General features: G+C 55.2%; 1 protein-coding gene across 3 annotated transcripts; it reads right to left on the bottom strand.

Annotated features, from left to right (window-relative positions):
- Positions 1-306: 306 nt before the first annotated feature.
- KCNJ4 (potassium inwardly rectifying channel subfamily J member 4) lies at positions 307-16,758 on the bottom strand. Of its 3 annotated transcripts, none has more exons than XM_054631316.2 (3): positions 16,351-16,758; positions 3,780-3,955; positions 307-2,574 (listed from the first exon to the last, which is right to left on the bottom strand). In XM_054631316.2, exons 2-3 carry the CDS (start codon positions 3,815-3,817, stop codon positions 1,245-1,247), a joined length of 1,368 nt encoding a protein of 455 aa, XP_054487291.2. In that variant the 5' UTR covers positions 3,818-3,955; positions 16,351-16,758; the 3' UTR covers positions 307-1,244. The 3 variants fall into 3 exon arrangements, with proteins under 3 accessions (XP_054487291.2, XP_077034683.1, XP_077034684.1); XM_077178568.1 differs by lacking the exon at positions 16,351-16,758 and adding an exon at positions 13,040-14,502; XM_077178569.1 differs by lacking the exon at positions 16,351-16,758 and adding an exon at positions 4,585-6,454.
- Between the last annotated feature and the right edge of the window lie 4,399 nt (positions 16,759-21,157).

The following is a 21,157-nucleotide window of genomic DNA, read 5'->3' on the forward strand; positions in this document are numbered from 1 at the left end:
TTTTCATGGGGTTTTTGAATCTAGAGCAATGCCCAAAGCAAATAGTATTGCTTGGCCAATCCTACTGGCAATTTTAATGCAGATTATTCCCTCCATACACACATTTGTATGACCTTCTCCCTGAGCAAATTCTCTGAGCCTCTTGTTATAGGTCTTTACCAGAGAGGCCCAGAACAAGAGAGCCCTCGTGATGGAGCTTCCAAGGTCCAATGCCATACAAATAGCAAACACCAGCCCTAATAACCCTCATCAGTCTCTATACCAGGCTGCAGCTGTGGAGTCTGTCCTTTGCTTCCAAACCTCCCCTTGGGATATTAGGCTTTATTAAAAATAAATAGTTACAAATTCTGTTTTACAGCAGATGGCATCAGGGAGAAGAATGGAGGAGGCAAAAGGAGCAAGTGGAGGGTCTGCTGTCCAGTCAGGTCACCTGTCTGTCATCCCAGCTGTGCTGTGCCAGGGAGCAGTCTGAGTGTGGTAAGCACAGGGCCCTGCCTCCTCTGCCAGTATCTCAGGAGAGGAGCTGGACATGTTTTTCAAGAGGACTGGGAGAACTGGATCTGAGTCCATGGAGCCGAGCTGCTTCTGGAGGTGACAGACACTGAAAGCCAAGGAGAGTGCAGAGCAGCCTGTGTAGAACATCCTTGTCTCCTAGCTTGGCATTTGCCGTGGAAAAATCTATTTCAGTTCTCCTTCTCTTTTATATACAAAATCATGTGCAACAAGCAACAAACATGCAAGTAAACTCCTCCCTTGAGATCCTTCCCCGCTCCCTCCAATAGTCCCAAATTCTCCCTTCTATCCTCATCTGGTCAGTGCTTAGGTGTTGCTCCTCTCCCAGTGACGACGATGACCCTTGACAGCCATGGGGCCTACCCACAGTGAGAGGTGACAGAAAGTCTGCTGTTGCCTCAGCAGCAGAAACACTTGCTGTGGGTCCCAGTCTGTCCACCGAAGGCAGGGACTCCTGCCACCTCTCCAGAGACAAGAAACCAGGCCTGCTGCCCTCCTGTCTCGGGGCAGGAGAGGGGCTCTAGCCCAAGCTGCACACCCAGAAAGAGCAGCGTATCCTCACTCCTCATGAGAAAGGGAGTGTATCTGAGCAGCTCCAGGCCTTGGTGTATCTGGGGGCTGAGAGGCAATCATGGGAGGCATTATTTGGTGGTGAAAGGACTTATCCAGTGTATGGGTATGGAACAGAGGAGACTGTGGGCAATGGATGTGGAACGGGGAGGCTGGAGGAGTTAGATGGCTGACTCCCTGCGGTATGAGATTGTATCTAGAGGCAGAGTTGCCTGGAGCCGCTCCAGGTCCAGGTGGCTTCCAAAATCCATCATCTGGATGATACCTCCCTCCTCCTTGGTGTTGCCCCCTAACACTACACCCACTTCATCATCATCTTCATCTTCATCTTGACTGACAAGTGCCAGCTCATTCTCGTAGCAGAAGGCACTGGGAGGTGGTGGAGAAGGTAGGATGGTCATCTTGCTCTCTTGCAGCTCCCGGGCTGAGCAGCGAGGTGTGCCAGCTACCTCGTATGTCTTGTGAAAGCGCGAGTAATCCACTTTGTAGTGGTTCTTCTCCTCAAACACAACCGGTTCAAAGCGATGACCCCAAAGGATTTCGCTAGCAAGGTAAGAGCTTCGTGCCTGTGTGGTCATGGCTGTGGCTTCCACCATCCCCTCCAGAATAACCACAATCTCAAAATTCTCCGTCTCCAGCTCTTCCTTGCCAATCCCATAGAGGGGGCTCTCCTCATCAATCTCATGAACGATAATAATGGGTGAGACCAAAAATATACGATCCAGACCCACATCGTAGCCCACATTTAGGTCCCGCTGGTCCAGGGGGAGGTATTCCCCTTCCTCCGTCATGTAGGGTTTGATGAGTTGGGCTCGGACATGGGCCTCCACAATGTGACTCCTCCTCAGGTTGCCCACCCTCCACATGAGACACAGTTTGCCATCCCGCACGGAGATGACGGCATGATGGCTGAAGAGGAGGGTCTGGGCCCGCTTCTTGGGCCTTGCCATCTTGGCCATGATGGTGCCAATCATGAAGGAGTCAATCACGCAGCCCACGATGGACTGCACCACAACTGCCATGATGGCCAGCGGGCACTCCTCAGTCACGCAGCGGAAGCCGTACCCGATGGTTGTCTGTGTCTCCACTGAGAAAAGAAAAGCCCCCAGGAAGCTGTTCACGTGCATGATGCAGGGCTTGAGCAGAGAGGGACTACCTGCCACTGCCGGTGCATTGAGGTCACCGTGGAAGAAGGCGATGCACCAGAAGAGGAAGCCGAAGAAGAGCCAGGAGACCAGGAAGGCGGCAGAGAAGATCATCAGCATGTACCGCCAGCGCGTGTCCACACAGGTGGTGAAGATGTCGGCCATGTAGCGCTGGGATTTGTTGCTCAGGTTGGCAAAGTAAACGTTGCACTGGCCGTTCTTCTTCACGAAGCGGTTGCGGTGCTTCCGCCGGGGAGCATGGCCCTTGCCGTTCCGGCTGTGCCCGTTCATGCTGCCCAGCGTAGAGACCTTGTGTCCATCCTCCTCGGTGGAGACAATGCTGTACCTGGGAACAGAAGAAACAGGCAGTTCCATCAGGAATACACAAAGGGTAACAGCAACCACGGAGACAGCAAGGGCAGGAGGCATGGGTGGTTCGCAGGGGAGCAGTACCACCCTGTAGGATCTCACAACAGCAAACAGCACGTGTCAGTGATTATTGCACCATGGTGCCAACCTGACCAAGCTGGTGGACATACGCTGTAATGTTCGCTGGGTGTTGCTGCCTGGAGGATGCATCTAGCAAGGTCCTGACAGGGCAGCAAAGCAGAAGCAGCTTGTAGCTTGAGGTACCTTCCAGCCTTTATGGTGAGGAGGGATACAAGGCTTTGAAACCTGACAGTAGCTGGCACAGCCAGGAAGCCTGGGAGCAAGCACCCGCAGCCTGACCACGTTTTGGCCCTCATATAATACAAGGCTGGGAGTTTCTATTTTCTCCTCTGCTCTGCTCACTGATTTCATGGTGTGTGGTGACAATGTTTATACACTTCCTGCCTCAGGACAATTCTGTTGCCACAGCAACATGTGTGTCTTCCAGCATCTCTTATCCAAAGCCAAAGGTGTAATTTGGAAATCAACAGCCAAAGCAGTGGCAGTTTCCTTGGCAGAAGCTACACACACATTTTCTGGGAGACCTTTCCTCCTCTGGCTGCCCTCCCTCACGACACTGCCCCTCATGTGATCCCGTGACACTTGCAGATACTCCTTAAAGATGTGATGGTAGATGGTGCTCTGACCACCGAGGAAGCCAAGAGAGTGCACTGAAGCACAGACTGCTCTGCCCTCATGCCTGACCAGCTGCAGCCTCACAGGACCCTGGCAGTCTCTCCCTCCTACCCTGTGGTGTTGACATGTCAGCTGGAGTCCTCCAGAATGGGCCTCCATCTCACAGCAAGGACAGCACTGGTGGCTGGAGTTGTGATTCCTGGGAACATGTGGCTTCTGCAGTGCTGCTGGAATCTGTAATTTCTGGTCCAGCAGCACTGCAGTGCTTTGCTTCTCCTCCATAGTATTCCTGCAAGCACTACCCCTACATATGGCATGTTTTGGGTTGGAGGAGGAGAGAGGAGTCATTCCTTAGAACAGGAAAGCCGCTGACAGGTAATTTGAGAAAAATATATCAAAAGGCAGTCTGAATTTAGGGTCTGAGGGGCCAGATGAGGAGCCAGGTCACTCAGGGAAGCAGCAGGTCTTGAGAGGAGGGTTACTCACCGATTGACTCGGACGCTGCCCATGGCTCGCTCAGTCATCGGGTGTCAGGGGGCCGTGGGAGCTGCCAGGCCGTGGGAGCTCATGCAGCAGCACTCACGTGGGACTGGGCAGCTCCAGGTTTCACCTCTGGTGAGCTGGGACCAGCACTGCCATTGCGATCGCTCCTGGGCACGCACCTGGCAGGGAAGGACAAAGCAAAACCCAGTCAGATCCGAACCCCCCCTGGTAGCAGCCATTGGAGCAGCGGGCACAGGCTCCCAGCCTTTTGCTCAGGGAGCGTTGGGAGGTGTCCTTGGGGCACCTGCTGCAGCCTGGCTTGGGCAGGTGAGGAGCTGGTGGTGCAGACTGGGTGCACAGCCCGCAGGTGAGGAGCTGGTGGTGCAGACTGGGTGCACAGCCCGCAGGTGAGGAGCTGGTGGTGCAGACTGGGTGCACAGCCCGCAGACCCCCCGTTCCCCAGCCAGCAGAGGAGCAGGGCCGGCCGGTCACCGTCTCCAGACCAAGGGCACAGCAGCTGAGCCGCTCACAGGGCCCTTGCCCTGAGCCATTATATTAATATCAGAGCTTACATGGGGCAAGAGCTGAGCCAGGTTAAGTACCTCTCACACAAGGACTAACAAAGCACAGGAATGCACAGCAGCCCTCAGGGATCCCTGTCAGCCCAGCCTAATTCTGAGGGGATTTTTCCAGGGTGTGCAGAACACCCTGTTTCAAATAAAAGAAGGGAAGCAATGAGTAGAGCCCAAAAGAACTGACAGAAAGGAAGGGCTCAGGGGTAGCCAAAGAGAAGACAGAGGAAACAAACCTTGTGACATGCCCTGTGTACAGCATCCAAGGAGCAGCTCAGCAGCAGAGTCCTGGGAGGATGTCCAGCAGATGTCCCAGCCCAGTCCTCCCAGAATGGAAGGATGGTGAAGCCAAAGACTCAAGAGCCAACCTATTCCACCTGCCCAGAGCTGCTGGGAAGGGAAATGCACTGAGGGGGTAATGACTCACAGATTAGGAAGGGCTTTGTACACCCATGCTAATCCTGCACTGTGGCCTTTGGATTACAGCAGCCAGTGCTGAGTGTGGATGCAGACAGAGCCAGCTAATCTATTTCCTCCCAGCCTCACCAATGAACAGCCACTGGTTGCCAGATATGGGAAAAAATACAAGGATTTTGGGATCAAATGTAAGGCTTAGAGCAGCTTCCAAATGGTTGTGCATGGACAGGAGAGAGGAACAGCAAATGATGTTGCCTAGGATGGAAAAGCTGTGAGAACCATCCTTGTCCCATCATCAGTGCCCCAGAATGGGGCTGCACATGGCCAGAGGTGCCCACCAGCTTTCCCCAGTTAGGACCAGAGCTGGAGAGCAGCAAGAAGGGAGCTCGAGACATCACCTCTGATGGGATGGAGACTACTCAGTTACTGAGGCAGTTAAAGCTCTGCAGCAATGAAAACATGGGTGTTCAGACCAAGGGTATTATGAGACCAGTAGAAGAAAACAACCTTGTAATCCACACAGAGACAAAAGGGACCAGCTGCCCAAAAATCCCCATCAGGAAAAAGCACTTTGACACTGAACTCTGCCAGCTCCCACCACCTCACTACCCTGCAACATCCAAGTCTTCATGAAGTTGGTTTGGCCAGGAATTTTTGCTGTCCAGATGGGTAAACCTATAGCAGACCCTGGGGCTGGTAACCTAAGTTAATCAGAAATGTTGATGTGATGGAGAGAGGTCACTTCATACCCACAGATGGTCCTGCTGGGATAAAGCTGACCAGAGCCATTGCATGTTGAGTTCAGACTGCAGGGTCCCACATGGCTTTGGGAGATGGCAAAGGTGGGCAGTTTAGGTACAACCCTCTGTGCCAGCCCCAGCCAGGAGAGGAAAGGCATCCTCTTCAACTGGCATCATTCTCAGCCAGCCTGGATATGCCAAGCTCATCCTCAGCCTGCACTGACCCTGATAACACAGGGAAGGCCCTGTCACAGCTCACACATATGAGTAATTCACAATTTCCTGAAAGTTTCTACAACCAACAACTCTCTTTCTCCAGCTGCAGAAACAGGTGCACCATTTCTAGAGATTTTGGATTTCTGGCCCAGGCAGCAGCCAGCTCCAAAAGAAAGGGAGGAGGACCTAAGGCCCTCTGCGAAGCTGTGTGCAGCAACACCTGGATCTTTGCTCCTCACCTTTCCCCCCTTCCCAAAAAGGGGCAAAGGAGAAAGATGAAATACAAGGGCTTTGTTCATCTCCAGTTCAGGCTGGTACAGCTATGCTATGGGGTGGGATGAGCACACTGTGTAAGAGCACTACATCCTTTGGTGCTGTGCTTCCTCCTGGTTCCCACATGGAAGCTCATGTCAACCAGAGCTGTGGCAGAGCCTCTTGCAGAGTCCACCATGGCTGGACCATGCAGCTCAGAGCCTGGGCAGCCTTTGCTGCTGGCTCCACAGTGCCCGAACAGAGTATCAGCAGCTAAAGTCACATCAGTACCTGTAACTGGTACCTAATGACAAGGAAAGTATCTCCATAAAGGATGAAGGCTACCAGTCCGAGCACACATTTGAGAATGGGAAAATGAATGCTTTTATTTGCAGTAAATGGTTACAAGTGGGAGAATGATGGCTTCGGACTGTGCACAGATCCATAAAACTCACACAGAACTGCGCTCATAGGTCTTTCTCTGATTAAAATTTGAGAATTTTTCTGGTGGATTTGAGGACCTCAGTAACAATGGGCAGCATTTCCGAGGCAGAAACTACATCTTTGCCCATTATGAGCTTGTGGGGGTTTTGCCTGGTGAAGTCTAAATTCTGTTTCATTGCTTCTAGGCCAGCCTGTTCCCAGGTTTTCATTCCCCAGCTTGCATCTCTCCAGCTGTACACGGAGAGTAAAGATCTCCTGCTTCAGGCTCTCCATGTTTGTTTCGGCATTCAGAGCCCGCTGGGTCATTATCTGAAGATGACACTCAGTCTTCTGGACTAAGGATTGGAGCTCTTGGACTTCCCTCTCTCGCTCAGCCTTGCTGGCCTTCAGCTGATCCTGCAGGCTCGCCACCATGCACACCTGTCTCTTCAAGTTGTTCTGGAAGGTCTGGAACATTCTCCTGACCATGGCATTGTCCTTCCTGAGTGCATCATTCTCACCCCTGAGCCTGTCATAATGCTCCCTGAGCACGTTGTATTCCTCCCTGATCAAGATGTCCTCAGCCATGAACATAGCCCTGTCCTTCCTGAGCTCTTTGAACTCCTGCTTGAGTGCGAAGTTCTCCTCTGCAAGCATGATGTTCGCGTTCCTGACCATTTCGTTCTCCGACCTGAGCATGCTGTTCTCCTGCCACAGTGAGTCGTAGGTTGGCTGCATGGGCAGGGACTCTCTGTCCTTGACGTCCTCACCATCCTCCCTGCGCAGCACATGGGGCTCCGCTCCCATGGTGCTCTCTGGATGTCCCACAAAATGGTCACTGGCATGGGCCTGTGTGGCAGTGGCCTCTGCCCCCAAGTGCCAGCCTGAGCTGTGCTGGAAAGAGTCATGGAAGCCACCTGGTGCTGTACCGGCCTTTAGGGGGGCAGGCAACCTCTGATGCCCAGGAAGGTGGTAGGTTGGGCTGGGCTCCTTATCTCCATCCAATCTGCCAGACATTCCCATGTCTTTGTAAAATGGTTCCTGAAGCTCCTGATCTTCCTTCTCAAGCTCCAGTGCATGCTTGGCCCACCCCACCTGTTCATCTTTCACCATGTGAGAGTCCCCAGGAGTTACAAAAGATGTGGGTTCTCCCAGATCCTCTGTCTTCTTTTCATCTGTGCTGTTACTGCTCTTGCACAAGGGTGAAGGAACGTCAGGATGGCAGGAGTTCCCTGATTCTTTACTGTCATCATCACCACCATCATTGCCATCATCACCTTGCAAGCCTTGAGATTCTGGGTAGACCATCATCATTAGCCCAAAGATGCGAAATGACTGCGACGTTTTTCAAGATGCTCTCAGCTGCAGTAAAAAGGAGAATCCAAATTGTGTTCCTGGAGTGCAGGCCATGCAAGCTGTTGACACTGGCAAGCTGTGTGCCACCTTCTGCAGCCTCAGCAGTGCTTGTTGTGGCCACCAAAATCCCTCTGTTCAGAACATCAGGATCAGGAGGTGTTCAGGAGGGAGAGGAGAGCCACAAACCTCTGCATCTTGGCTCTGGGGACACCTGGAACCCCCAACATTCCAGGGTCTGTGATGTCATCAAGTTCCATGTGTGCTGAGTTGCCAGAAGCAGGGGAGGGGGAGGAAGCAATCAACTGCTGTCCTGATTCTGTCTAGGACTGAGTTAATTTTCTTCATAGTAGCCAGCACAGTGTTGGACTTAGTATGAGAATAATGCTGATAACACAGATTTGCTGGAGCTCTTGTTAAGTAGTGGCTTACTCCAAGACAAGGACTTTTCTGTTGCTCATGTTCTGCCACTGAGGAGTTGCACAGGAATCCAGGAGGGAGCATGGCCAGAACAGCTGGTCCAAACTATGCCACAGAATATCATGCCCAGAATATAACTGGGGGATTTAACTGGAAGGGGCTGATGAATGCCTGGGGACGTGCTGGGCATCAGTCATTGGGTGGTGAGTAATGGGGTTGTGCATCACGTGTTTCTCTTGGATCCTCTTATTCTCTCTCTCTGTGCTTATTATTACTATTACTGTTATATTATTATTATTATTGACATGTTTATTATTGTTATATTTTGTTTCAATTATTAAATTGTTTTTATTTCAACCCACAAAGTTTACCTTTTCTTTTTGATTCCCCTCCCCACTGTGGATGGGGGCAGTGGGAGGGAGAGAGGGGGCTGTGTGATAGTTAAGTTGCCTGCTGGCATTAAACCACAGCAGCTGCAAAAGGTGATTTTGGCAGCATGAGGATAAGCTGTCCTCCCGGTGTAGAGCTGACCCCAGCTTGGGGATGCTGCCAGTGAGCAGCTCATGAAGCCACCTGAGACCTCCAGTGTAAAGGAGGGAACAGGAACAATCTAGTCTGGGCAGGCAGCATGGCCCAGAGGGGACAGCCCTGTCCCACAGGGTACGGAGACACCTCCACCAGCAAGGCCAAGCCACTGGCACTTGGTTGGGGCTGACCCTGGTCAGGGGTAGGAGACATCACTGGCACTTTGGCCACAGGCATCCGTCTAAGCTGAGCGGGCAGTGCAGGGTCCACACTGTGGTGCTGCCAATCTGATTCATCCCTGCTGCCAGCTGGCACAGGGAAGTGTTAGTAATACCCAGTGCCACAAACTCAGAGCGGCACGAGCCAGGAGACGAACAAAAATAAACACGTTTCCCACTTCCACCCCAACACACCCCCACAGCGCGTGGTGCCGCCATGGGAAGGACAGACAGGCAGGCAAGAAACGCCTGGGCTGGGCACTGCTGCCACATTCGGTCACTGTCCCTCCTCAGCAGCCGGTGGGCCAGGGCCACCACCGACGTCCCTGCTGGCAAAATCAATGCCACCAGCTTGGCAAGGCCTGGGGGCTTGCCAGGAGCCCAAACCCTATGCAAACGTAGTTCAAATGGCTGTGAAAAGGTCCCATTGCCACTTGGAAACCTGAAACAGAAATTGAATGAAAGGGGAAGGCTCAGAGGTGTCTCCGGCAGAAGGGGATTATATTCATATCCTGAACAGGCAGCTGCCTGTCACATGGACAAGGAGGAGGAAAGCCTGGCTGAGGACAGAGACACGAGTCCAGAGCATGCCTGAGGGCATTTCTTGGAGCTTGCTCCTGAGACCCATATGTGAAGGAGGAAGCTGCAGAGTCAGTGGCAATTCCTATGGAGTGGTATGAAACAAAGCTGGTGGGTGCAGCAAGAAGAGAGGCTAGGCTGGAGGCTGCAGCCTGGACAGAAGCCTCCCCATCCCTCTGCTGCCTGTCCTGGGTGTACATGAACACACATGAATTTCATTGCCTGCAGAAGCCCCCCAAGCACTTTTGAAAGCTGCTGCAGCATGGCTGTCACAGCCACTGCCTTGCAGCATTGAAACAGCCAGCCAGATGGGCCTCCAGGGGCCAGCAGCTGCCTCCAGCCCCAAAGCATGTGCTACCCTTCCCTCTTTCCCAATCCCTCCCGTGTCTTAGATTGAGCAATGCCAGGGACACCACCACGGTGCTGCAGTCATCTCCTCCTTCCCGTGTGACACCGTGCTCCAGCAGCACAAGCCATCACACCAGCCCACGCTGCCACCCCAGTTCTGCTCTGGCCCTGAACAGGCACGTGGGGCTGCACTGCTGCTGTCCCTTTCCAAGGGATCTGCAGCATAATGAGGTCAAGGTGCTTGGTGCCGGGGCAATACCTCCATTGCTCCATCCCCTGTACACAGTGCAGCGCCTCGCACGTCCCAGTCTTTCTCCAGCCCCTGCCAGAGTAGATCATATACTGTCAATCCTTCCTTAAATTTGCAATGGAAGAGTCTCATGAAACAGAACAGAAAAGTCCACGCTAAAGCACTCCCCCACTTCTCTTTTTATAACAACCATATCTGGTGCTCTGGGACATACACTGTGAGCGACAACGATGGAAAAATCCCAGGGTATTTTTACACTCTCAGTCTTTGCTTTATCGGGAGTTGTCTGGCAAATGCTTCTCTCCTGTCTGTGGTCAATATCGCAGCCGCTGGTCGCGCTCCGCTTTGTGCCTTTGTGCCTGCCACCGGCTGGCTCGGGAGCAGCATCCACAGCCCAGGCTGCCAGCTCGGCACGCTGACAGCACGGCAGACCAACTTCTCGCCTCTTGGGGAGTCGGGGCGGAAACACCCGCAGCTGAGGAGGGACCTCTCTGCCTTTTAGCAGAGCCTTGCAGACCCACAGCACTTAGTGTGTCCTCTCCATCCTCTTTGTAACTCCATCTCTTCTCCTATTCCTCAGGAATATTCCCAGGGCTCATGCTGGGGCTCAGGGGGCAGCTCTGTGCCGTGAGGGGCTGTCCTGCCACAAGAGCCAGCGGCCGAGCTCTCGCTGCTCCGTGCTGGCAGGGCAGGCTGCCAGGCGCTGCACGGGCACACGCCAAGGCACAGTCACCGTGCAGGAGAGTTTTACCATATTAGAAAAGCAACTGACATATGGAAGGTGAGGGGAGGAAGCTGTAATCAACTCTATACCATTTTTATATACACACTTCTGCCTTTTCGTTCAATAATTATAAATAGATCAGGTGCCAACAGTCCCCATCTGCCCCTCAAGGCATGATCCGCTGACCAGTTTCCCTCTCCAAAAGAGGATTTTATTCATGTGCCTCTGCCCGGTTTATATTTTGGAGTGGAGTGAGAAGGGGGGATATTTTTTCCCCCTGTGAAGCTCTGGAGCCTGAGGATGGGTAATATGAAAACAAAACAAAATGATTTGAAGTTAAACCATCTCAGTGTGTGACTCAGAGCTATTCATAGCTCCCTGAAGCCAGCTGCAGCAACGGAGCCAGAAGGATTCTGCCCGTATTATTATTCCAATTACCATCTGAATTAAAAGTTTGAGCAGTGATCAGCCCACATGCTGATGGGAGGGGGAGAAAAGAAAGCAAAGAGAGAAGGAGAGAAAGAGTGAGAGGGAGAAAAAACAGATAAAAATGGGAACCGCACAAAGGTCCCCAGGATGACAAAGTCAGGAAGAGGCACAGAAAGGTGACAGCATCACCTCCCGCCTGCTCCCACACCGCCCCAGCGATCCCTGCTGCGGCTGCACCGTCCAGACAATGGCGCTGCGAGAGCAGCTGCCTACCCCCAGGATCTCAGACTAGGTGGGGGATACCCCATGGTGGGGTTGCTGGGACTGGCACCAGCAGTCACCCACTCCTCTCTGGCCAAAATGGGGCTGGGGGTACACGACACAGGGGCTGGGGGCTGGACTGAGCAGGATTGTAAGGAGAGGATGCTGCTGGAGTGGCAGCTGGGGAGAAGCCCCTGCTTTTTCTTGCTGAGTGAGGAAGGTGGGTGTTATTCTCTGTGGCTGGCATCACAGGAAAAATTAAATGCTCAGAAGGGCCCTGGCCTTCCCGGGGTAGTGTAATTGGCCAAAAAGGAACCCAGCTTTTGTAGCAGCCAGGGTGCAGACTGCATCCCACCTGCTCCCGAGGAAACACAGGGACTGACATACCCCCAGCAATCTGCCACCAAAACTAGACCCCAAAGGGTTGGTGCAAAACCTGCAAAAGCTGAAAAACTGAAGGCTCTGGGGTGTCCCTGAGGTCCCCACATCCCAGGCAGATGCAGTGCACTCAGATCACCTCCTCCAGCTTCCCAGCACAAGTGCACAGTGCAAAGGATGTCTTCACTAATCTCTGCATCCCTGGAACTCCCTTCACTGGGCGTCCTGCCCTGTGGGAGCCCTGATGTAAGGCCATTCCCATCAGCATCCCTTCAGCATCTCTTCAGAACAAAGTGCCTGGCCATGTGGGATGTCTTGATGGCTTTTGGCTACTCAGGGGACAAGGATAATTATCGGTGTGCAGGAAAAGGGGAGCAGGAGTGGCTTACATCATCTGCATGCCTGCTGCAGTTCTGGTCTTGACAGGGCAGGGATGGACTGCCAGTGACTCTGCCAAGCACCCAGCAAGGCAGGTGCCTGCAAATAGTTTATGAATGATGATAACAACAGTGACAGCAGCAAGGATGAGCAACAACCAGGGCAAAGCCTGCTCTGCACCGAGTCCCTGATCGAGAGTGGCTGCAGCCACTTCTCCGCACCCAGCTGCTGCACGACAGCTGAGTTCCCAGCCTGGCCTGGCTGCTAAGCACTAACCCATCAGCGACAGGGAAAAACATCTCCCTTCACCCCCCTTGTCGCTGGGCTAACAGGGAGCTGAGCAGAGCCAGAAGCCTCCTGAAAGGGCCCCAGCTGCTCCCCTTTCAGCCATGCCTGCTAGGCACCAGAAACGGAGCACAGGGAGCACCCCAGGTAAGCTGCAAAACCGCATTCCTACAGAGAGAGGATCAAGTATTTCACTACAGGTTTGCTGACTTCTATTCCTGCGGCTTGATCCGTCAGGTTTAACAAGCACATCTGGAGGGTGTCAAGCCTAAGTGCTGCCCAGCTCACGCAGTACGGAGTACATTGCCTGCTCCCTACCCCCAGCTCTCCCACAGGTCTGCCATCGCTGGGGCAGAGCGGTGCTCGGGGGACACGGCGGCTGCATCTGCACACTGCCAGGACTGCGATACCCCCCTGCCATCACCACGGGTGGCTGTCATAGCCCTGCTCCTCCGGGCTGCGACAGTGGCTCCCGCCGGGATCCTGCCTGCTCACCTGCCTGTCGCCTGCTGGCGCTCGGCGCTGCCCGCAACTTCTGCCTGCTCACCGCCGCCCGGACACGAGGCTGTTTCTTGGTGCTGGGAACAACGGGAACGGGAGAGGAGAGGAGTTGTGGGGCCGCTGTGTCTGGTCCCGTGGCAGGCACCGCCTCTTCATAATGCCATCGAGCTTTTCCGAGGGGTGAAGCGCCGGTCTGCCCTGGGATCCCCGGTGCCCTTCAGCCCCGCACTCACCGTGCTGCTGGTGGGGCCGATTTATAGAGCTCTCCCGGGGCTCTGCCCTCCTCTAGAGCAGAGTCACTTTCGACATCCACCTGCTCTAAGGCTCCTTTCAGCTGGTCAGTCTGCGCGGGTGCTTTAGCAGGCTGCCGGCAGAAAGGGAGCCGGCGAGAGGAGAGGGGAGAGCGAAGCTGAAGGCAGGGAAAGGAGAACAGGAAGCAGAGAGGCAGCTGGGACCAGGCCAGCAGCTCTTTGTACCAGTGCTGGTACCGCTTGCCAGGGAGGGAAGGAGGTGGGGAGATGTGTCAGGGTCGTTTCTCTGAGCCTTTTGCAGGGGACAGAATGGGGGACGCTGCTTCCCTCATTATAGAACAGCACCAGGCTTCCTCTGAAGTGTTTCAGGAGAAATGTTGCCATAGAAATAAAACAGCCGTCCAGATTGTGAGGGGCAGACCCACTGCCATGGTGGCAGGGGCGTGGGCAGGGTGGCGGCAGGAGCCCCTGGCTGGCGGCGTGGGGAGGTGCCGGGCTGGAGGGCGCCTTGTTCTCCACCCTCCAGTCCCTGATTTCCAGTGAGAGCAGCGGTGGGGCTGCTGGGCCAGCATGGCTGGTGCCAGGAGATGGTGGGCATCTCCTCCCCAGATAAACCAGTGGGTGAATGCCAGAACTGTCCCTGAAGCAAGCTGCCTGCTGCCAGGCTCCCAGGAGGACCGGCACGGAGGTGCATGGATCTCTGGGGCAACGGGAACAGGGTCACATTGCAGCCAACTCCCATCCCTCAGCAGCCCGTGCCACGGCACCACCTTCACTGCTGCAGAACGAGCCTCAGAGCTCTGAGGGCGAGAACCAGCACAAAAGCAGCCCTTGCCTGTCCCAAGCTCCCCACTGCCAGAGAATCAGCATCTCTCCCAAGAAGGGGCTCCAATCCCAACCATCACCGTTAAAACCACCTTGTCTGGCGAGGACAACCGGTGCCGGTGCCTCTGGGGGTTCCCCGTGAGGCCCCTCCGCCCTGGTAAGGGGCACAGGAGCAGTGACGTCAAGGAGCAGGAATTCAGCCTGACTCAGTTTCGCAGCGTTGCGGGGCAAGCGCAGACGGCTTCACTCAGCCCGTGCCATTCACAGAAAAGCGAGCGCCAGCAGGAGGCTGGGAGCCGCGTGGATGAGTAAGGGATCGATTGCTGAGACGCCAGCATCCATCCATCGATCGCGGGCCGCGCTGCCGGGCTGAGCCAGCCCAGTGCCATAGCGGGGCGGGCCAGCGGGGCGTGCCGAGGGCACAGGGACACTCACTGCTGCGCTCTGCTCCGCACCGATGTCAGCGGGCACAGGTATCCATCACCGTGCCCTCCTGCCCCTTGCTGGCACCCTCCCGCCACTGACACCACCCCAGGGACGCGGCTGCTTCCCGGGCGTGGCCGATGGCTGAGCTTGGGGTGGCCGAGAGGCTGGAGGGGCCGGTGGGGACTGGTCCTGCCAAGAAACTCCATCCCTCCCCAGCCACCTCCTGGCTTTCCGGTTTTCCTTGCAAACCATGGCGGGGGGCTTCAAGGGACAAGGACCACTGCCAGCACCACACGTCGGGGCACTTGCTCTTAGCACCCAAACAGGGAGAGATGGAAGAAAAACAAGGTGGAGGAGAGGGAATCCACTTTCCTCCAGATCAGCCCTCTCCAGCTTATCCTTTCTGTGGCCATCCTCCCCATTTGTCCTTTCCTCACCACTCCCTGTGCCCAGCAGATTCATGCTTCCCCCTAAGGCACATATTTGCCCTGTATTGATTGTTATTTTCAGTGGCTGCAAACACTGACGGGGTATCTCAGGCTTCTGTGGGTGCCACTTCTGGTGGTGAATGGAGAAGGGGCACATTCCCACGTCTCTGCCAAGATATATTCCCCATGCACCTGCCTGATCCCTCCCAGGCTCTGGGTAACCTCAAGCCCTGGGCTCATCTCCACACCTCCCACCTCCTGTGGGAGGAGGTGGATGCTCCTCCTGAGAAGCCAGGGAGGGCACAGAGCAGGGTTGGAGGTAGCCTTGGAGCTACGTCACCTCTGCCACGCGTTCCCGTGTGCACTGTCACTGTGTGCCCCTCACAGCACCCCCCAAGGGGAGGCAGGGGAGAAGGGAGAGGCCCCAGAGCTGCTGTTTGCTGTGCCATCCATCGATGGAGCCAGGGCTGGGCAGCAGGGACAGGTAACTCCAGGCTCTTCCCAGAAGGATTTGGATGACTCCAGGCTATTTGCCCAGGAGGGATGGCTGTGGGGGCTGAGGGGCCAGGGATGTCCGAGGTGATCTGCCAGCACCATGCAAACCTGCCTGCCCACTCCTGCCCTGGTGGGGAAGCTGACCTTGCCAACAGGGAGCACAGGCAGAGTTCCTCTGGTAGTTTGCTCATGGCTCCCTCCTGAGCTCCTTCACCCAAAGCCACCAGCCAGAAGACCCTTTGCACCGTGCCTGTCTAGGGGGGTGTTGGACCACCACTGGCATGATCAGCCGTGCCGGGACTAGGAGAGGTGGAAGGCAAGGAAAAGGGGGGCAAATCTGGAGCCCAAAAAGCTCCACAGGCAGCAGGAGAACAAACACATCCACTTCAGCCCCATTTGCACCTGAGGGCTTGGAGAGCAGGCCTCCAGCTGCCTTTTTCTGTGTGAACTGGCCAGGACCAGCACAGAGAAGAATCCACACAGCAGGAGAAGCAAAAGGTGAGCAACACCCAGCCCAGGGCTAGAAGACACTAAGAAAACACGGGGAACTGAAAAAATGAAGAAGTTACCTGCAAAGGGACCGAAGTCAGGGTGGCAAGGGGGCGGGGAGGGAAGCCGGGGAGGTTTCGAGGCAGGAGCCACCCCTGCCCCTCGGCCCGCGGCCGCCCCGGGAGCTGTGCGTGCATACGCCATGCACACCAGGCAACTTTATTATTCACTGGCACGCTCACACGAAGCCACGCATCTCTCCCCAAGTTATATTTATAGCTGTTCCTCAGAGCGAACGCAAATGAAACAATACATTATTTTCCTAAGGGAGAAAAGCCCTTCCCGCTCTCCTGCCGGAGAGGAGAGCAGCGCGCCCGGCACCGCCTCTTACCCGGGTCCTGCCGAGGGCTGCCGCCGGCTCCAGCCGTGCCGAGCCAGCATCAGAGGAACGGGAAAGCGGCCGCTCTCTCCATCTCACCATGAAATGCCTCAGCCGGACCGGAGGAATCAGGGAAGTCTCTCTGCAGTCCTCGCTCGCCTCCAGCCTAGGTTTATTTTTTTCCCCTCCGAAGAGCTACTTCTCCGCTGCGACCTGCTCCTCTCCTAACTCTGCCCTGCCCACGCCAGCGCTCTCCTTCTGCCTCTGCCTCTCAGAATTTTTTTGCTCCCAGGAGCGTCCATCCCACGGAGTGCTGATGTGCCTTCGTGGCTCAGCGACGGGTTTAGGTCTCCCCCTCCTGCCTGGCTCCCTCCTTCTCTGGCATTATGTGCCCGTGCCCCTTGCTGCCCCCCTGCTCTAGTCCCCAGATTCCCCCCTCTCCCTGACACTCTTCCTCCCCGTGCGCTCCGCTCCCTTTCCCTGGCTGCCTCTCCCCCTCGCTGATTGCTATGCAGTCTGTAGCTGAGAAGTCAGTAACTCCGTGGTAGGATCCAACAGCTTTCCCTACTTTAGCCCATCCTCGCATGTGAGCTCAGAGCTGCGGAGCCGCCATGGGGGAGACAGAGCAGCCATCGGCAGCGGGAAAGGGATGCTGGGGCCGCCAGGTGCCCCCGAGGAGGTGGATCCTCCTCCTAGGCTGCTGCACAGAGATTAAATAACTACCGTCAGAGGGTTCTTTCCCACCTGGATTTGGGGTGCTGGGCTGACACCTTGCTCTGAGGAAGGACCAGGCTCTCCCAGCTGGTGCAGCGTGTTTGCTGTGGGGCATTGCCTCCCCACTCTACAGAGCAGGTGATTTCCTGCCGGGATGAGAGATGCTGGGACAGGAGCTGGACACGGAGGGACCTGGACACAGGGCTCCAGGATAATGCACAGGCTTCCTGGGAAACCTGTCCAAGAAACCTCTTTTGGGTCTCCATGGCCAGCAGCATCTCAGAGGCTTTAAGAAGGTCCCTTCTTGGTGACAGGGAGAGAAGGAGGGGACTCTGCTGCAGCAAAGACAGAGGCTGAAGAGGCCCCTGACCACACAAACAGTGGCTGTAGGCACAGGATCCTGGACAGCCCTGCTCCAGGACAGCATCTTTGAGAACATGGTTTCCCTCTTGGTGTCTCATATGCTGTCCCCAATGTTAAGGCCTGTGCTGAGAAGTCAAAAAAGATTTAAAAACCCCATCTTTTTGAATCTCCTGTGAGCCCAAATCCTGCAAGGACCATGACCCTCCCTTCCAAAATCCTCCTAAGATGTGGCACATGGGATGACCCCTGCACAACATGTTGTGGAGCCTGCTGTGCCCTGCCAGTACCAGTGAACACTGGCATGGTGAGCACAGCTTGCTCCCAAAACCAGGACACATCAGCCTCCTGAATGGGTCAGTTCACCTCAGTGCACCCATGGCTGCTCCCTGCTGCTCCTGGGGGGCTGCTGCACCTGGATGGAGCAGGGCCAGCCTGTCCATCCCCTCTGCAGACATCCCTATGAGGACCTCTTTCAGGTTCAGAGGGCTTACTTTCCCAAAAGATCTGTCTCTAGGGCCTGTTGTGGGGCTGCTTCCCAAGAGCTGTATCTGCTCTGTATCTGACCAGTATCTGCCCGGCTGCTCTTTGGCAGAGTGTTCCATCCCTCTGGCACCACGACAGGCCTTTCCTCTTCAGGTGGTGAAGGGATGAAGATGGAGCTGAGACATCTTGCTCCTTCCCACAGCGGGCAGAGCCATCAAGTGCCCTGTGGCCACCTCAGCTTCAGGTCGGGTTTCACCCTCTCTGCCTTTTGCTCCTCATTGCCGGCTGCTCCCAAGGCCTCACCACATTTCCCTCTGCCTTTGTGGCAGTAGGATGGATAGCTGCACCTTGTGCATGGTGTGGCAGCCTGGCACTGCCAAGAGACAGGTGGCACTTCCAGAGCCAGCGAGAGGGGCATGGGGATGCCACACTGAGGACGTCACGGGCCCCTTGGTGTCCTTGTGCCCCCCAAGTTTTGTGGCCTGACCGCCCCATGGCCGCCGGCCCCAGCAGCGGGGTGGCTCACACTCGTCGCCCCCGCCCGTCTCCACCAGCACCGTCTTTAATAAGAAGTGTGGAATATTTTAGCACCTATGTAAAAGCCACCACAGACGGTGGTGGCAGCCGTTGCCAGGGAGACGCTCCCAAAAATAGCCCCACTCCGCCAACCTTTCCCAGCGCCGCTGGGGGGACTGAGGGATGGAGGGATGGAGGGATGGAAGGGTGGGATGAGGGATGGATAAAGGGATGGATGAAAGGAGGGAAAGAGTCATAGAGATGGACAGAGGAATCTTTGGAGGGATGAATGGAGAGGAGGAGTGAAGGGTGGTTGAAAAGATGGAGGGAAGAATGGAGAGAGAGAGAGAGAAGGAGAGAGGGATGGCTGGAGATGGATGGAGAGCTGGGTGCAGCGGAAAGCAAGAGCTCCTGGGAAGGGGAGCAAACGCTGCCTGCCCCTTCTCCTGCCTGGGCATGAAGAGAAGAACTGCCTCTATGCCAGCAGGCCCTACTTGGACACCATTGGTCCTGCACTCCTGTGATACCAGCTAAGCCAGCACAAAGCCTCAAGCCTCTCTGCGCTGAGCAGGTCCGGCTTTGGGAGTTTAAACCAGAGAACAAAGTTTTGGGCTCCTTAGCACCCGCCATGCTCCCTGTGTGATCTTCTAACAACCATCCCATCTCTGTCCCCAGTGTTCCAGAGCTGCCCAGCCAACCTGACCTGCTCATGGGGGCAGAGATGGTGAGACACGGAGGTCACCCATGGTGCTCAACCCCACCATGTTCCCCAGCCCCTCTGGGAATGCAGAATCATTTCCCTCTCTTAGACAAATCCCTGAGGCTGCCCACTCTCCCAGGAGTCTGGATGCAGCCTCAGATACATCCTGCAGTAGAAATGGAAGGAGACACCTGGAGGACCACCAGGAGCAAAACCAGAGAATCCTTCCTGATAGAAGGAAACAAGCATTTTAGTGATAAGGAAATGCCCTTGTCCCTCTTCTCATCCCATAGCCATCACCTGACAGGCAGAGGTGGAGAAGGGCCCTGATGAAGCTGCTGCTGCCTGGCCCAGGGGCTCTGCAGGAGGAGCCTTCCAGACCAGCTGAGGCAGAGAGGGAAACCCCAAAAATAGAACTAAAGGAGGAGGGGTTGGGGGGGGGGGGGGGGGGAGGGAGAAAAATAAACCCAACAACCCCAAAATCTCATTTTTAATATCAAATCCCAGCTCACTTGCCTCCTTGTCACCCTGGCGACATTCCTTGTGGTCACCATGGAAACGGGAGGCATGGAGAGAGCATCACCATGCGGGGTGGTGGCAGCACCCGGCATTATTTTGGGAGGCAGGGAGACACCCGGCGCAAGGCGCTTTGCATGGTGGCAGGGCGGGAGGAGGCAAGGTTTATTTTTACTTGGTCCCACTCCATGTGCCAATTTTTCCTTCTCTGAGAGCCTGGGTGTCCCTTGGCCTGCAGCAGCTTTCCTGTGGCACTCATGACCCACACAGGGATGGTGTTCCATGGGGACAGCCCAGCCCTACCACCCTGTTCCAGCTGGGTGAGCTTGATTGGGCTGCTCCCATGAAGTGCCTCTAATGGTCACCTCAGCTGGTGGCTCCTGGTGCCAGAGCAGGAGATAATGCTGGGAGCTGGGCCCATCAATTTTTCTTGGGAAGGTGCAAGATGAGGAGAATAAACCTTTGCCACTCCTCTGCAGGGGCTTCTTCCCTTGGCTGGGACAAGAAGCTGCAAAGAGGTGTGCAGGGACAAGACAAGGATGAGGACTCTCTGGCATTGCACACCAGGGGATTGGAAGGGGATCTCTTGGAAGAGAGGACCCTGAATCTGTTCCTTCCCCCCATCCCTGCTCCATGGATGGAGCCCACCTGCAAAAGGGTCTGCAGGGCCACCAGGGCTGGGGCTTGGCTTCCACCAGCACCCACACGGCCTTGTGAAGCCCTGCTGAAATCCCAGGCAGCTCCACTCTGATGTCTGGAAACCCAGTTCAAGCTGTCCCTGCCCTTTGCCAGGCGTCTCCTTTGCTCTAACCCGCCCTTGTCTCACTACAGTAATCCCTGCCTCAGTGCCCTGGCTGGGAACAGGCAGGGCTGTCTCCAGCTTTGTGGGGCTGAGCAGGTGCTTTCCTGGCCTGTGAATCCATCTGGAAAAGCCCTGTGATGCAGGTGCTGGAGCGTCAGAGAGGGAAAACACAACCGCCAACCTAATGGGCAGGGAGGAAATGTATGCAAATATATTCAGAAAGGGAGCGGTGATGCTAATAGGCTTGTTAATCCTCTTGGAAAGCACCAGGAATAATATTTTTACACTTTGGTTGTTAAGGATGTTACTCCAAGCAAGCCCATAAGGACAGAGAGAGATGTGTAGGGGATGGCCACATGTTGTGGCTGGGGACAGGGAGGGCAGCAGCCAGAGCCAGCTTTGGGACAGGAGCAGGCAGGATCACACAATCCAAGAGTAACCAAATCAGACCCACAGCCATGATCACACTCACAGATGTGATTTGCTCAGGGCAAGGAGACAAATTACAACTTCCATTAGGTTGTACTAGAGCAACCTTAAATTAGTGATTAGATATTGACTATCTAATTGTTGGATCTAGATGCAGAAGTCCCCCTGCTGCTGCCATGAGATCTCCCTGCATAACTGCTGCTCCGAGGACAAGGTTCATCCAAAACAAGCTGGTCACCCAGCTTAATATATTTTCAAATGTATTAAAACTTTTTACAGTCACTGCAGAGCTCCTT

The sequence above is a fragment of the Agelaius phoeniceus genome, chromosome 5 (assembly GCF_051311805.1).
Source record: "Agelaius phoeniceus isolate bAgePho1 chromosome 5, bAgePho1.hap1, whole genome shotgun sequence".
Classification (NCBI taxonomy): Eukaryota; Metazoa; Chordata; class Aves; order Passeriformes; family Icteridae; genus Agelaius; species Agelaius phoeniceus.